This window comes from Hylobates moloch, unplaced genomic scaffold (assembly GCF_009828535.3).
Source record: "Hylobates moloch isolate HMO894 unplaced genomic scaffold, HMol_V3 SCAFFOLD_8, whole genome shotgun sequence".
Classification (NCBI taxonomy): domain Eukaryota; kingdom Metazoa; phylum Chordata; class Mammalia; order Primates; family Hylobatidae; genus Hylobates; species Hylobates moloch.
This window is the reverse complement of record NW_026652283.1, coordinates 1809578-1824370: the sequence shown is the minus strand read 5'-3', so window position 1 is coordinate 1824370 and position 14793 is coordinate 1809578. Positions and strand designations below refer to the sequence as shown.

General features: G+C 54.5%; 1 protein-coding gene across 3 annotated transcripts in view; it reads left to right on the top strand.

The window, feature by feature from the left end:
* The window catches only part of CACNA2D4 (calcium voltage-gated channel auxiliary subunit alpha2delta 4), a 131356-nt gene that overhangs the window by 104967 nt on the left and 11596 nt on the right, over positions 1-14793 (top strand). For 2 of the 3 annotated variants that reach the window (XM_058443010.1, XM_058443008.1), the window contains exons 27-29: positions 7029-7090; positions 8147-8191; positions 8394-8456. In XM_058443010.1, coding sequence (XP_058298993.1) covers positions 7029-7090; positions 8147-8191; positions 8394-8456 — 170 coding nt within the window. Of the gene's footprint in view, positions 1-7028; positions 7091-8146; positions 8192-8393; positions 8457-8701; positions 8843-14793 lie in introns of those variants that run through there. The other variant, XM_058443009.1, reaches the window with a different exon arrangement.

The window sequence follows — 14793 nt, the reverse complement described above, 5'->3', positions numbered from 1 at the left end:
AGGGCAGCGCTACACTGGCCACGCTCACATTTCAGTGGAAAAAGGCGCCTGTGGATGAATCGCTGCCGACCCCAGGGAGGAGGAAAGCAGTTTCGCCACCACCTCCATCTTCCATCCTGCGCCTCCAGGCTCTCCCTCACCCCCTGGCTGCACCTGTCTTCTGTGCCTCTCTCCTCTCTTCCCCTCCATCTGGGGAAAGAGGGACAGGCGCAGACACAGAGCAAGCGGCTGACTTTTGTTCCGCTGGAGGCCCCCCTGGGAAGCTGGTCTTTCTCCTGTTTTAGAGATATGCAGGGCAGAGTCTCCCATCCTGCCTGAGAGAAGGAAAAACCGAGCCCTTCTCTCAGTCATACAAAAGAAGGGTGCACAGGGATGTCCATGTGCCAGATGGCCCTACAGGAAAGGGCCCTGAACCCCCACAAAGCCAGGGATCACATGGTCATGCAGAGGTCACTGAGCCTCAGGGTCTGACCACCCCAGGCCAGGACTACTTAGGGAAGCAGAGTGCCAGAGTTGGCAGGCTGGGAGCTTGGGCACAGGGCAGCCTGCAGCAGCAGCCTGCAGACCGTTCTCAGTGCCAGGGACGAGCTTGGCTTCTCAGGGCCCCTTGCTCTTATCTGTGATGGGTCAGGCATGCGAAGGGAAGAGACTGTCATTCAAGAACTTGGAGGCCTCTTTCTTAACCAATCAGGACAAAGCAAGTCAGAAAAATTGATATCCTAAGAGATGGGAAGTGGCTGATCTGAAGGCCAAGTGAGTCAGGGACCAAGCTAGAGGGGAGCCAGGGCCCCACTAGCCTGGAGCACGAACCTTAAATCCCCCTTCCTTTGCGTCCACTGCCTGTAGACAGATGAAGCACCGTGCTAGCGATATATCACCGTGTCCTATGTCCCTCTTCCATTTTGCCTGCTTTGCTGGGGGATTCACAGCCAGGAATGGGGTGGGGGTAGAAGAACCCGCTGGACTCAGGATGCCCCTGAAAGGACGCTCCTGCACGCTCCCTTCTGTCCGTTCTGCCGGGTCCCCGGGCAGTACAAGGCTGGAGCTGCGGTGTCTTTCACCTCTGGGGAATCCCCTGCCTCTGACCTCTCATGCTGGTGCCTCCCACACATCTCACTTTCAAGCAAAAGAGGCTCCCACCTCCCCATAAACACACTTCCTGCTTCTCCATCTCCATGAAAGCATGTCCTTCCCTGGGCCTGAAATGCCCATAGGTGGCTTCCCCTTCCTTAAACGCCCCCTGCGAGGTGATGTTTCCCCAGGACATGGCAGGACCGGCCCTGCTCCTCCTCCGATCTCTGGCATTCTCTTTGGGCCACCTCATGCTGTGCAGGGGCTTTCTGTGGTCTGCTTCATCTCCTTTCCTACACAGAGCGGTTCAAGCAGAGGGACCGGCGTCACCTGTTCCGTGTCCTTCAGGCCCCAGTGCCTTCGTGTCAACTGAGTGAGGAATGGAGGACATGAAGGAGCTCAAGACTGGGCATCAGGGGACCCAGACTCCAGACGCTGTTGCTCAGTGACTAGCTAGCTAGTGAGTTCACTCAGCAGCCCTGGGCCTTGCTGGCTGGGATTCCTGCCCTGCAGAATGAGGAGATGGGTGGAGATCTCTGGTTTCCCTTCTGGCACTGGCCTTCTGTGACCTAAGTGTTCGCTGTGCACCTGCCGAGTCCTCAGCTTGTGTTACAAAACATGATCCCTCTCATGCCCCACAGTCGCCATCCCGGGCAACACGCAGTCTCCCGGTTAGGTTCTCAAGACAGAGGAGGAGGAAAGAGAAGCAGATAAAGGGCTAGGAGGGCAAAGCTGGAGCTTCTGACTCCTGGGACCACCGCAGGAGTGTGTAAACTCATAGGTTCATGTGCATGCTATGTGTGTGCAAGTGTGTGTGTACGTGTGTGTGCGTGTGCATGGTGCGCATGTGTATATGCATGTGTGTGCAAGTGTGTGTGCATGCCTGTGTGTCCATGTGTGCATGCATGGGTATGTGTGTGCAAGTGTGTGTGCATGTACGTGTATGTGCATGCGCAGCTGTTTGGTTTTGCCTTCTGTGATGACACAGCAGCACCGAGGTGACAGTCTGCATGCAGAGCAAAGACGTACATCTTGATAAGCCGCCTGCCGGCCTGGCCTTATTGAGGCTCTTTGTTACGTTGTCTGCCAGCGGAGCTGAGCTGCGATCTCACAGGAAAGCTGCTTTGGGGGAAGGCACGAGATCAATGTGGAGAGGCAGGGTAGAGAGGGAAGGTAAGGGACAGCCCGGAGAGGGAGGACAGGAGGGAGGGAAGGGATCCAGGTCAGCTGGGGCAGGAGGCCAGCTGGGGCAGGAAGGGGTCTGAGATTTGTCCTCCTCTTTCAGGTCATGACAGGCCCTCCTGGGGACCAAGGTCAGGGTCTAAAACAGGGGCCCACCATGCACAGGCATGAGGGAAGGTTTCCTGATAACTCCCAGGAAAGCAACAGGAAAAGCTGAGTGCCTTGCATTCCCTCGGGCCCTTTGCCTGAATTTCTCTTCACCGAAAGGTGTGACCTTGTCTGCAAACATAATATGATAAGGTGTTGTCTCCTGCACACAGCTGGCCAGCAGGAGATGATGGGAGGAAGGGCAGTCCCACCCGCAAGTAGCCACTCACCTGAACAAGCAGAGCAGGGATCCTGGGGGAGAAGACTCAGTTCCCTGGGTGTCTGGAGTGGAAAAGCACAACTTGGGTTGTGGGACTGGAGTTGACAGAAGGATTCAATATGATGCAAGCCAGGGGGTGCAAGCGGTTGGGCACGGCAGAACACTGTTGACTCACTGGTGAATATGTTTCCGTGCCTCACTGCCTTTACTCCCAATACTGTGTCTTGTCTTCAACATCTTGCAGTTCTTGCCATAAGGAAGTTCTTCTTCGTGTCTCACTTAAATCCCCATTTCTTAGTGGATTGCCTCCAAAGTCTTCAAGGGACCCAGAGCACAGCTAAACCTCCAGGATCTCAAGTTCAGGGACGGTGAGAGGGCACAGCAAAATGGAGAGGAAGGAGGTCAGCAAGGCCCCTGAAGCTTGGAGGGAAGGGACAGTGAGACCTGGTAGAATTCGGCTTTCCTGTCAAGTGGCTGGCTCAAATTGAATTTGCTTACGTAGCTCAAGAAAAAATTTATGATAGGTATGATTCTAGGTGCTGAGGATCAAAACTCAATCCCCTGCCTGCCATTAGCCCCAGACGGACAATAGATGAGAAATCAAATAGATGAACAAATCATGTCACTTAGAAAATTAAAAAAGTAATAAGATAGAGAGTGAAAGGTGAGGGAGGTCCCCCTGGCCTGCTTTACCTCGGGAGGCCAGGGACAGCCACTCTAGGAGATGATGTTGGGCTGAGACCTGATGATGGGAAGGAGCCAGCCATGTAAAGTTCTAGGGGAAGGGCATTCCAGGAGGAGAGAACAGCTGGTACAAATGCCCTGGGGTGAGAATGAGCTTAACATGTTTGAGAGGTGAAGCGTTTCTGGTTGAAATCAGAGAAATCAGCAGAGCCAGTTCCCGTGGCCATCTTACAAGTTTAGATTTTAAGATCAATGGGGACCAGGCATGATGACTCACTCCTGTAGTCTCAGCACTTTGAGAGGCTGAGGCGGGTAGATCACTTGAGGTCAAGAGTTTGAGACCAGCCTGGCCAACATGGTGAAACCCCATCGCTACTAGAAATACAAAAATTAGCCATGCACGGTGTCACACGCGCCTGTAATCCTAGCTACCAGGGAGGCTGAGGCAGGAGAATCACTTGAACCCGGGAGGTGGAGGTTGCAGTGAGCTGAGATTGTGCCACTGCACTCCAGCCTGGGTGACAGAGTGAGACTCCGTCTCAAAAACACAAAATGAGCAATGGGACGACATTAGAGGGTTTTAAGCCGGGGAGTGGTGTGATTTGATCTTCAGAAAGATCCAGTCTTGTGGAGAATGGATCAGAGAGGGGCAGGATGGAAGGCGGGGGCCAGTTCGGGGGTGCTTGCGTTAATCCGAGTGAGAGCAGTGTTGGCTTGGCCAAGGGTGGTAACCGTGGAGATGGAGGGAAGCGGACAGATTTATAAAGTTTTGGAACTGAGGTGTGCAGACCTTGGATGGGAGGAGGGAAAGTGATAGCAATCAGATAGAAAATGTGTCCTGAAATGGAGAAGTCTCAAGGAGGCTCAGGTTTGGGGAAGAATGTGCCAAGTTCAAAGTGAAAGGCGAAGCCAGCTGGACTTCTTGGGTCGAGTGGGGACTTGGAGAACTTTCTGGTCTTACGAGAGGATTGTAAAACACGCTCATTAGCGCTCTGTGGCCCAAGGGCAGATGACATGCCAATAGGCGGTTGCAATGCCCTAAATTTCGCAAAGGACACCCGGGGCAAGACACACAGCTTGCCTTGGAGGAGCTTGGAATGGAACCAAGTGGGGGAAAATCTGCTCTGTGCCCTGCTCCCCCTATTTCTGCCCAAGGAGCCTCAAAACCTACACCCCCACCCTCTCCAGACTCCCCATGTTAGAATCATAGAATTTCTTCCAGCTCAGAAATCTCATGATTCTGTGCGACTTGACACTGAGCCATCAAACGGAAAGGCAGAGTCTCATTCTAGGAATAATGTGAGACCTCTTTGACCACGGAGGCCAAGGACAGGATGAAGGAAGCTTTCTTCAATCCCGAAGAGCTGGTCATTCTGAGCACTAGCGTGATTCACTCTGATGATCGTCTTTCATTTAGCCTTTTCCTGCAGGTGAAAGAAATCTGTCTAAAATGAATATCTAGGGTGGTCTTATAAGGGAAAAGAAGGAGAAGAGACCAAGGGGTCCCTGCAACCTTAGAGGGGCACATGAGCGGGAGGAGGAGCACGGCCACGCTAGGCCTTGAGCACACCTCACCCGCTGCTGTGCGCTGTGTCCGCAGCTCTCATCTTTGTCACGGGCCAGCAAATGGGTCTACCCGTCCCCTTCCAGCCCACTCCTTTGAGCTACCTGGACCTCAAAGCAACAACAACACCCCCAAAGCACTCAAATGTTCCCCTATCCTAGGACCTGTTCAAGAAGGCCAGCCAGCCAGAGTACCAGCCCAGGACTGCCGTGAGACTCCAAGGGAGGGGAGGGGCCTCTCAAAGCCTCGGTTTCTTCATCTGCAAACTCAAATGAGCTCTAGAACAACACTGTCCAAAACAGTGGCCACCAACCATACGTGGCTATTTAAATTTAAGTTAATTAAAATTAAAATTTTTTTTAAATTCAGGTCCTCAGGCATGCTAGCCACACTCCGAGTTCCCAGTAGCCACGTGTGGCTATTGGCTACTGTTTAGGACAGCACAGATGTAGGTCATCTTCATCATCTTAGAAGGTTCAATTGGTGAGGCTTTAGGACAGGGGTTCCCTAAATACAGTGCCTGGCCTAGCAGCATTGGCAACCCCTGGGAGCACTTCAGAAACTCTCAGGCCCGCCCTGGACCCCCTGAAGGAGAAACTCTGGGGGTGGGGTTCTAACAAACCTTCCAGGCGATTCTGATGCACGCTGAAGTTTAAAAACCAAGGCTCTAGTCTAGAGTAACAGCCTCACACATTATTCCCACTTGAGCCTCAACAATCTTATGCAACTTCTGCCCTTCTAGGGGAAGTAGAACTGTGACTCATCTTGCAGCTGAGGAGACAAAATGCAAAGAGCACAACCCTGGAAAATGCAGGGCTGCACCTCTGGCCTTTGACCCTTCCCTGCTGTCATTTTTCCCATCAAATTTCTCTAAGATCATTCCAGATTGAAAAAACAAAAACGCAATCCTGTATCTCTGTGCCATACTGGAACTCCCATCAACGGGGTACTCGAGAAGTGAGAACAACTGTGACGGACACAGCATAATGGTTAACAAGCCACATCCGTTCACATTTCACAGATGAGGAAACCAGAGCCTGAGTAGACGGCGGCTTGCCCGTGCCCGCCGCTCCTTCCCGACCACCAGGAACTCGGTCCAGGTCCAGAGAGGAGGCAGCTTCAGGGATAGACAGGCCCGGGCTGCAGTCCTGCTTCTGTTGTTAACGAGCTGGTGACTTGGGCAAGCCATGTGACTCGGAAAAGCCTCCATTTCTTCAGCTTGGAAAGTCAGAATAATAATAGGACTGGCCTGCTGTGGGAATCAATACACTCATGCATGTGAAGTGCTGGACACGTTCTAAGCGCCCAGCGCAGTTTTGATATTATTATACCAGACACTAGGAAGCTGGCCTAGTTTTGAAATTCTTCTTCTTTTCAATATAACCTGCCTCTTCTTTCTATTCATTGGCCCCAAGTTTTCCTGGAGCTCTTCGTCCCAGATTTCTCTTGATATGTGAGCACCCGCTTGGGTTCTCCAAGCCTGTTTGGGAACCAGAAAGGCAGGGGTGGCCCTTGTGAGCAGACTCATCAAAAGAGAACTATCTGCCAGCTGGTGGTGCCTGTAGTTTCCTGGAACCCACTTGCAGCCCTGGGCAAATCCGAACCTGGCTTTGAGCTGGAAAAGAGCCTCCTTATAAAGCGGGGGAGATCCTCAGCAGCAGAGGGTGTGAAAGAAATGGTTCCCCCAGGTCAAGATCCAAGGAGCCCATGAGTTGCTAGGGCAATGGCCCTGAATTCCAGTCTCAGGGCACCTGAGACTCTTGGTCACGTGATTTGGTCAAATGGGTGGGTGTCTCTGGCCTCTATATTCCCATCTATGGGAAAGGGGAGACTGAGCTGTCCCACCCACCGGACTTGAGTTCCCAGAGATCTAGGATGAATCTGTCCTCATTGTTCTCTGGAATAGGAGCCTCATCACTGCTGGGCACTTTCTGGCCCCCTTCTTCCAGTGGGGATGAGAGAGGCTGCCGTCTTTCTTCTTCCCCCACCCCTCCCACTCCCCAGGAATCTCAGTTTGCACTCTGCCCTCTCACTCAGTCCTCCCATCCGGTCCTGTCTCTCTCCTTGGTTCCTGCGGAAGCACCTCCTCTCTTTAACTCGACTCTTTTTTTCTCTCCCCGTCTGTTGCCTGGACTTGCCCTCTCTCTTCCTGCCCTGTAGCCGTGGGCGTCCAGATGAAGCTGGAATTCCTCCAGCGCAAATTCTGGGCAGCAACGCGGCAGGTAGGTGTGATGTCAGGCCAGGTCAGGGCTGGGGACTCACCACGCTCCCCTGGGTGTGAGAAACCCTTGCACTCCCCTTGGATGCTCCACTGCCTTGAGGCTCTCAGGATGCCCTCCCGGCCCCTCTGCTTCTCAGCCCCTCAGCGCCCCAGCCTGCAGGCCGGGCCTCAGTGCTGGTCCCCAGCCCCTCCCAGCCCAGTGCTGAGGGGCACGAGCCAGAGTCACCCCTTCTCGCCACCCCAAAGCCACTGGCATGCCTCCCCGCTGCAAAGGGAGAGCCACCTCGATCCACCGTCCAAGGTCCAGGGTCCAGGCCCTGATGGCTAGCAAGAGATGGCAGAGACGACAGCGGCTTCTGGCTGAGAACTCCCAGCTCTGCCTGGCCCAGTCCTGCCCATTCTACTGGCTCCTTTCCCTGTGCTTTCCCAGAGCCCTCAGATCCCTCTGGGCTTCTGAGCTGCCCCCATCATCTCCCTCAAGTTCCCTCAGCCCCAATCTCCTGCAACACCGAGCCCCTCGGCCCCCATCACCCACTGCTGCGGCCTGACTTTGGGCAAGGGCAGGGAGCCCGAGCGTGAATTGAGAGGGACGGAGGGTGGGGGGCTGCGGTCACCCACCACCTCACCAGACAGCCAGTGCAGGAGCCCTGCAGAGCCCCCAAAGCCCCCTCCCCACACCAGCAACGAGGCCCGGGGTCTGCAGAGCCTGCACCTCTAGAAGGGCTACCTGGGCCAATCCACCAGCCAGGCACCCACAGGCCACATACCACATGCATACCACACACACAATGCTAACACACACCACACACATGTGCCCTCCACATACAGACACCCCACACATGGACACACACATGCACACACCTCACACACGTGCTCTCCACATATGACACACACATCCCACACCCCACACACGTGCCCTCTGCATGCAGATACACACCCCATGCACACATGCACACACACTGCAAACGTACCACACACAGCATTCCCACTTACACGCGCCATTTCTACCACACACATGCATGCAGTGTCCACATTCAGTCTCTCCTCTTCCTTCCAGTGCAGCACTGTGGACGGGCCGTGCAGACAGAGCTGCGAGGACAGCGTAAGTTCTGCCCGTGTGAGGAAGGTGGAGGAGGGAGCCATGGCTCTCCGCCCGGTCCTCCTGGCAGGCCAGCTTCCCCCTCCCAAATGCCCTCCTTCCCTGCAGTGAAGCTCCCGTGCTGCCTTCCAGAGCTGGGGGACAGGCTGGAGGACCGGGGTGGGTGAGGGCCCTGGCGTAACCTCCCCTCTGGGTTTCCTCCCAGGATCTGGACTGCTTTGTCGTCGACAACAACGGGTTCATTCTGATCTCCAAGAGGTCCGAAGAGGTGAGTCACTGGGGATGTAGAATGAAGGGGAGAGGGCGGCAGGAGGACTGGAGACATCAGGAACCCACTCCAGCCAGAGAGAGCCCCGCGGCCCCCAGGGGACCCTGCTCGGGGCCAATTCAGGTGAAAGGTCTGAAGAACTTAGTGTTCTTGACGCCAAGGTCAACAGCAAGAAGGCAGAATTTGGAGCACTTTTCAACTCAGAGAGTCAGAAAATATTACTTCTTCATTTTCTCTGTCACTAGCCTGGCCTCCTCCCGTGCCTGGTAGGAGCCACTCAGTGACCCCATCTCAGGGCCCTGCCTGGCCACACTGGCCCAGCCTCACGCGGGGCCTCCCCACAGGGATCCAAGTACACTCACTCATCAGATCACTCCCCAACCCCCGCCTGCCTTTCTACCATCGTGGGGCCCAGAAGACGCAGCTTCCCCACTTCATGTTCTTGTCCTGTCTGGACCTTATGGAAAATTATACTCTCGCCCACCACGCCCACCACGCCCAGCTTTCGGTGGGTCAGAGAAGAAATGGGGGATGGACGCGATGCTTTCCCACCTGAATGCCGGGCTTGCACATCCTCATCTTCCCCCCGCCCCTGCTGGATGTGGGTATCTCCCTGAACCCAGCATGTGCTCAGAAAGGAAAAAGAGAAAGTACAATAATATTTTCATACTTGCTGGGCTCCAAAAGGGGCCTCAAAATGGATTATTTCCTTAGCCAGGAATCAAACTGAGAAAGAAGCCCATTCAAACCTGAAGCAAATCCAGATATATTCACCAGATGTATCTCCTTGAAGCGAGGCAGAAGCATCAGAACAGCCTTCTGCCTGAGCCTCAGGGAAAGGGGCATAGTATTTGGTTCTATGTGAGCTTTGCTACTAATTAGAAATGTGATGTGGGCAAGCGACTTCCATTATGTGGAATTAATTAGAAATGTGATGTGGGCAAGCGACTTCAGCTGTGTCTCGCTGGGGGCTGGACTACGCAGTGTCTAAACCAGCCCCAGCTGAAGGCTCTAAGTGCCGGGGATGTGGAGGCTGATGCAGAGGTCGTGGCCAAAGCTGCCTCCACGCATCGTAGGGCTGTGGTCTGGCCTGACCGGGATGCGGCTTCGGATCCAAAGAAGTCGTCGGAACAGGGTAAGAACCAGAGCAGGGGTGTCGGAAGGAGACTTGGGAAAGAGGGCAAGTGAGGACAAAGGGGCACCAGTGGGTCATGAAATCTAACTCCTTGGGGTAGTGTTTAAATGACCCACTTAACGAGCAGCAGTTCTCAGCCACAAGAGTAGAGAAGCCAAAGATGGTTTCATTCAACTTCCTCTTGGGAGTGAGCGGGGGGCTTTGCAGGACACACAGCTAATTGTGCATCATGGTCACCTGGGCGCCTGCCTCTGGTATCCCCCTTCTTCCTTTCATGCCCCCTTTTGGCCATTTCACTCCTCCCCGGACAGAGCACCGGGCCTTTGTATTTTTCCGTTGTTCTGGGAGAACACCGGTGATGACGAGAGTTGAAAGCAGTGGTTGGTGTGAGGCTCCGGGATTACCTGATGCCCCCTCATTCCTGCTCCGACCCCTCTCGCCCTGGGTGACTGAGGCTGACCATGCCCCTAGGCCTCCCGTGGTGTTGGCGTTCAAGGGCCGGAGCGTGGGCTAAGGCATCCCAGAGAGAGCTTGGATCCTGGATACTGGGATGGGAGGTGGCAGGACAGAGGGAGAGGATGGCCAAGCCTGAGAGCAAGCTTTAGAGCAGGGGTAGCGAGCGCTTCCTAAAGGGGCAGATGCACACGTTGGTTTTGAGCTTCATGAGACTCAGCCCTGCTGTTGCAGCAAAAAAGCAGCCCCGGGCGATCTGTGAGCAAATGCACGTGGCATTGCTCCAGCAAAACCTTTGAATACTGCAATGTGAATTTCATATAAATTTCACGTGTTGTGAGATGTTATCAGTCTTTTGACTTTTTTTCCCCAACCACTTGAAAATGGAAAAGCCAGTCTTAGATCAAGGTCTCACATGAATCAACAGTGAGCCAGGCTTGGCCTACGGGCTGTAGTTGCCAGTCTCTGCTCCAGAGGCAGCCAGACAACCGTGCGGGGAGCCGACCCTGGAGGGAAACCACCCTAGCCTTGAGAGAAGCTGGTGAGCACGTGGCGTCTCGAGATAGGAACCCCTCGAGGGACCCTCTCATAACCCACTGGGCCACTTTGGTCCTATTCTGTCCAGACCACGTTTGCTCACGTCTTCACAGATTGTAAAGCCACTGAGAACAAGTTTGGATTAGGTGTGGTAGCAATCAATTACTCAGAGATTTATATTTTATAACGTATTTGTTTACTTAACTCATTCACCCCCATTTTCTCAATGATTCTATTACCTTTTTACTCCGTGTGTAGTTTTATATGCCATCCCAAATCCTCCATGAAATGAAGCAGGGCAGAAATGAACTGACCTTCTAGAGGCTCCTGCCAGGGCCCCCGCTCCCGCCGTGCTTGGCTCACCCTTGCTCCCCCAACGATGAGGCCCCAGAACTGAGGACGGGCCCCCACATCATCTGCTGGGACCTTATTAGTCTCACTTTACACAGGAGGGGAAAATGAGGTCCCGCAGGTTAGGGCATTAACCCCAAAATGCATAGCCACAGAAAAGCTAGAATTCAAACCTAGAAAGCCAACGGAAGAGCAGCAAAGAAGAGGGGGAGGAAGATTCTAGAAAAGATCTCTTGGAAGGGGAACTGAGCTGGGAGAACACTGGCCTTGATGGGACCTGAGCATTTGCAGGGCACGGTTCATGACCCCAGCTAGATTGGCCTTCTCTGGTGGGTGTCGAGGCTGCAAGTCCCGGCCCCCTGGGTGACACTCCTGGCCCTGAGCCCCACCCAGGTCATTCTGTCACCACTTAGGCAGACTTCATTCACTTGCTGCGCTCAGCTGAGTCTCATGGAATTAGGACCAATGCCTCTAGGACCTGAAAGGCAAGGCCCAGGAATCCCGACCCTGTGTTAAGCTCTGGGCTAGTGTCAAGGCCCTGGGAGTCATGACACTATGACAGGGCTCAGTTCCTCTTTCCTCACTCTGGACAGCTCTGACCATGCAGCCTGAACTGTGCTGGGTTATGGGAGGGCACCCCGCCGGAGAGCCCCCCTGGCACACAGCAGACACTCGATAACTGTGTGGAGAACTGAACTGGCCTGAGAGTGAGGGCTGGAGGTAGCAGGCGCTAGACTGGGAGGTGAGTGGAAGACAGGGCGGCGGAGAGTCTGGGGCTGATGCCACTTGTTCAGCTGTCCGACCCTCTGTCCGTCCATCTGTTTTTGCTGTTTTTAAAAAAACTTATTCATTTAACAACTCTGTAGCAGTTATCCATTGCTGCATAACAAATTATCGCACAAAGAGCGAGAGTGCCTTTACAACCACAAGACTTAAAATCTGGCAGTTTCTGTGGGTGAGGGGTCTGGGTGCAGCTGGCTCAGGGTCTTGCCCAAGGCTACAGTATCAAGGTCCCCAGGGCTGCTGTCATTTCCAGGCTTGACTGGAGAAGGATCTGCATCCAGTCACACGTTGGCAGCATTGAGTTCCTCCAGGGCTGTGAGGTGGAGGCGTCTCCCGTCACAGGGCAGCTTACAGCTCAAAGTTCCTTCATCAGACTGAGCAAACCAGGTGGAAGTCACAGTCTTTTGAAACCTGAAGTCAGAAGTGACACCCCATCACTTTTACCATATTCTGCTTGCTAGAAACAAGTTACTATGTCCAACCTATACTCAAGGAGGGGCTTACACAAGGGCAGGACTGCCAGGAGGCCGGGATCGTTGTGAACCGCTTTAGAGTCCGCCCACCACCAACTCCCACCAACCAACCCAAACCTGCCCCTCTTCCCCAAACACACAAGCACCATCGAGGGCCACAGGGCCTGGCCTCCCCTAACTCATTCACTCCTCGCTGCTCCTCCCTGCTTATCGCTAGGCTTCCAGTGTGGCTGAAGGACGGAAGCCCCAGCATCTGGGAGCTTGTTAGAGATGCAGATTTCCAGGGTCCCACCCCAGACCTAGGGACTCAGGCACTCCGGGGCTGGGGTCCAGCAGTCTGCTCAAAGGGGCCCTCGAGGTGACTGGGTGCATGGTGGGTTGAGAACCCTCCCCAGGCCTCATGGCTGCTGTGGATCTGGATGCACTTTAGCTGGCTGCTGTCACTTTCCTGACTGGGCAAATGTGTCGAAAGCTTCCAGCGACTCCTTGTCCCGGCTAGGGTTCACCCAGGGTCCTGGAGAGAGAAGCCTGTTGAGCTACAGATGCAAAGATTCTTCCCAAAGTCCTTGCACGCCCTCCTCCCCATAGTCAGTGAGTGGAGAAACCACAAGGCCCCTCTTATAATAATAAGAGTTATGGATGACAAGATTGCAACCCTCGACGTGGGGCCTAGAAAGAGAAGCAGACCGCTGGGGACAGACAATGACAGCAGCTTTGTGGAGCTTTGTAATATTTATAGTGGATCTGTCACCCTGCATCTGGGGACTCCGATTCCTGTCATTTGCTTCTGAGCAGCACCCACCCATGGGAGCTTCAAAGTGGATCTCCAAGGGGCAGCAACTGCAGCCTAGAAAATCCGAGGCTCCATCCCAGCACCTTTCCCTGAGGGACCTGGATCTCTCAGAGCACAGCACCCTGCTCCCTCCACACCCCAGCCCAGTGAGCCGGGACGGGCAGACCCTCAGAGCAGGGCGTCCCTTTCTGTTGTCAGGGGCGTCGGGCATGCCTGTCTGGGCCTTGGCTCCTGTTTCTCTTCTCACTTCCCTGCCCCCTGCGGCCCGCCCAGCCCAGGCTCCTCATCTTCAAGTCACTATCCCAGTCTGGCACGCATTCCCATCCTTTCCACTCTGGGCAGCCTGCCTTGGCCATCTTCTGGGGCACCACATGCCCTGGCAGCAGTGCTCCCTCTGCCTTCTTGGCATCCTAAATGGCCCTGCTCCACTGGGCCCTCCAGGAATAAAATTAATCCTGTCGTGGTCAGAGGCAGGCTCTTCAGGTGGCTTTCTGGGGAGTGCAGTGCCGCCCCACCCCCACCCCCACCCTGCTCCTCCACATCCCTCTCAGGCACCCCTGAGTGTCCAAAACACTCCTTAAGAGACTACAGCCTGGAGGACGGAGGGGCAGGTGAGGCTGCACAAGCCAGGAGCAGACAAAAGGAAGGTGATCCCCACATGAGCCAGACACAGGGACTTGAGTGTCCACAGGCCTTAGGAGGATGAGCTCCCATCTTTAGAGAAGAAACGGAGGCTGTCCCAGGTAAGGAGCACATGGGACATTTACTCCGTCTGTCACCAGAGTCAAGAGCACCCCTTCTCTCTGGGCACAGCCTCCCACAGCCCTGCAAATTAGTCCAGGCCTGGGAGGGACTGGCCAACCTCTCATCACTTGGTCGGCTGCCTCTGCCCCCATCAGCTTCCCCTGCAGGCTTCTGGGTGGTGCTCACAGGACCCGTCTCCCCCTGGCCTCCCTCCAGACTCAAAGGCCAGGCAGGGGGGTCCTCGACTCTTTTGACCCAGCCCCAGAGTTCAGGCAGCCCATGGGCCACTGCTTATTTGTGAATTGTCCCCCGTGAAGGGGCTGGGGTGGTCAGGCCCCTGCATCGTGCTATGCTTTGGGTGCCACTCCACGGGCGGTCTGGGGCTCCCAAATCGACAAGGCACCCACGCCGACGTTGGGACCTTGGCTTTGCAGGTCAGGGACTGACTCTGAGTCGGGGATTTGCCCTGACAAAGTGCAAAAGAAACTGTCAGCCGGGAATTGTGTTCTGCTGCCAGAAGAGAAGTGGCTTAAACGACTAAAGGTTTATTCTTTCATAAACGAATGGATGAAGGCAGCCTGGGCCCAGCCTGTCCCCATCCGCACAATCCCAGCATAGCTGGAGGGGCTCCTGCCTTCGAGTCCACTTCCCAGAGCGTAAGGGCAAGGATGGGGAAGAGGCAGGAGGCCTTGGGCCCGCTTCCCGGAAGTCCCTCCCAGAGGCTCTGCTCACATTCCATTGGCCAGTCCCTGCCGCAAGAACTACAGGGAAATGTAGTCTTTTCGCTGAGCACATGGCTGCCATAATTAAAGTCAGGCTGCCTAACTAAAGAAGACGGGGAGAATGGATATTTTCTGCCAGAGTGACAAGTCCTAGAAAAAATCAAGCTAGTTATTTATGGAGGGGGATACATTTTTCTAGTGTCCAGGATACACATCCTTGCTCTCAGGGACCCCTCTTCTCAGAATCCAGGGTCTAAACCACAGGGTTGTTGGTGAATAAGCTTAGAATTAGGAAGGAGAATGGGACAGGCTTGTAGGAATTAAGACCAGCCTCGTCAGAAGCCTT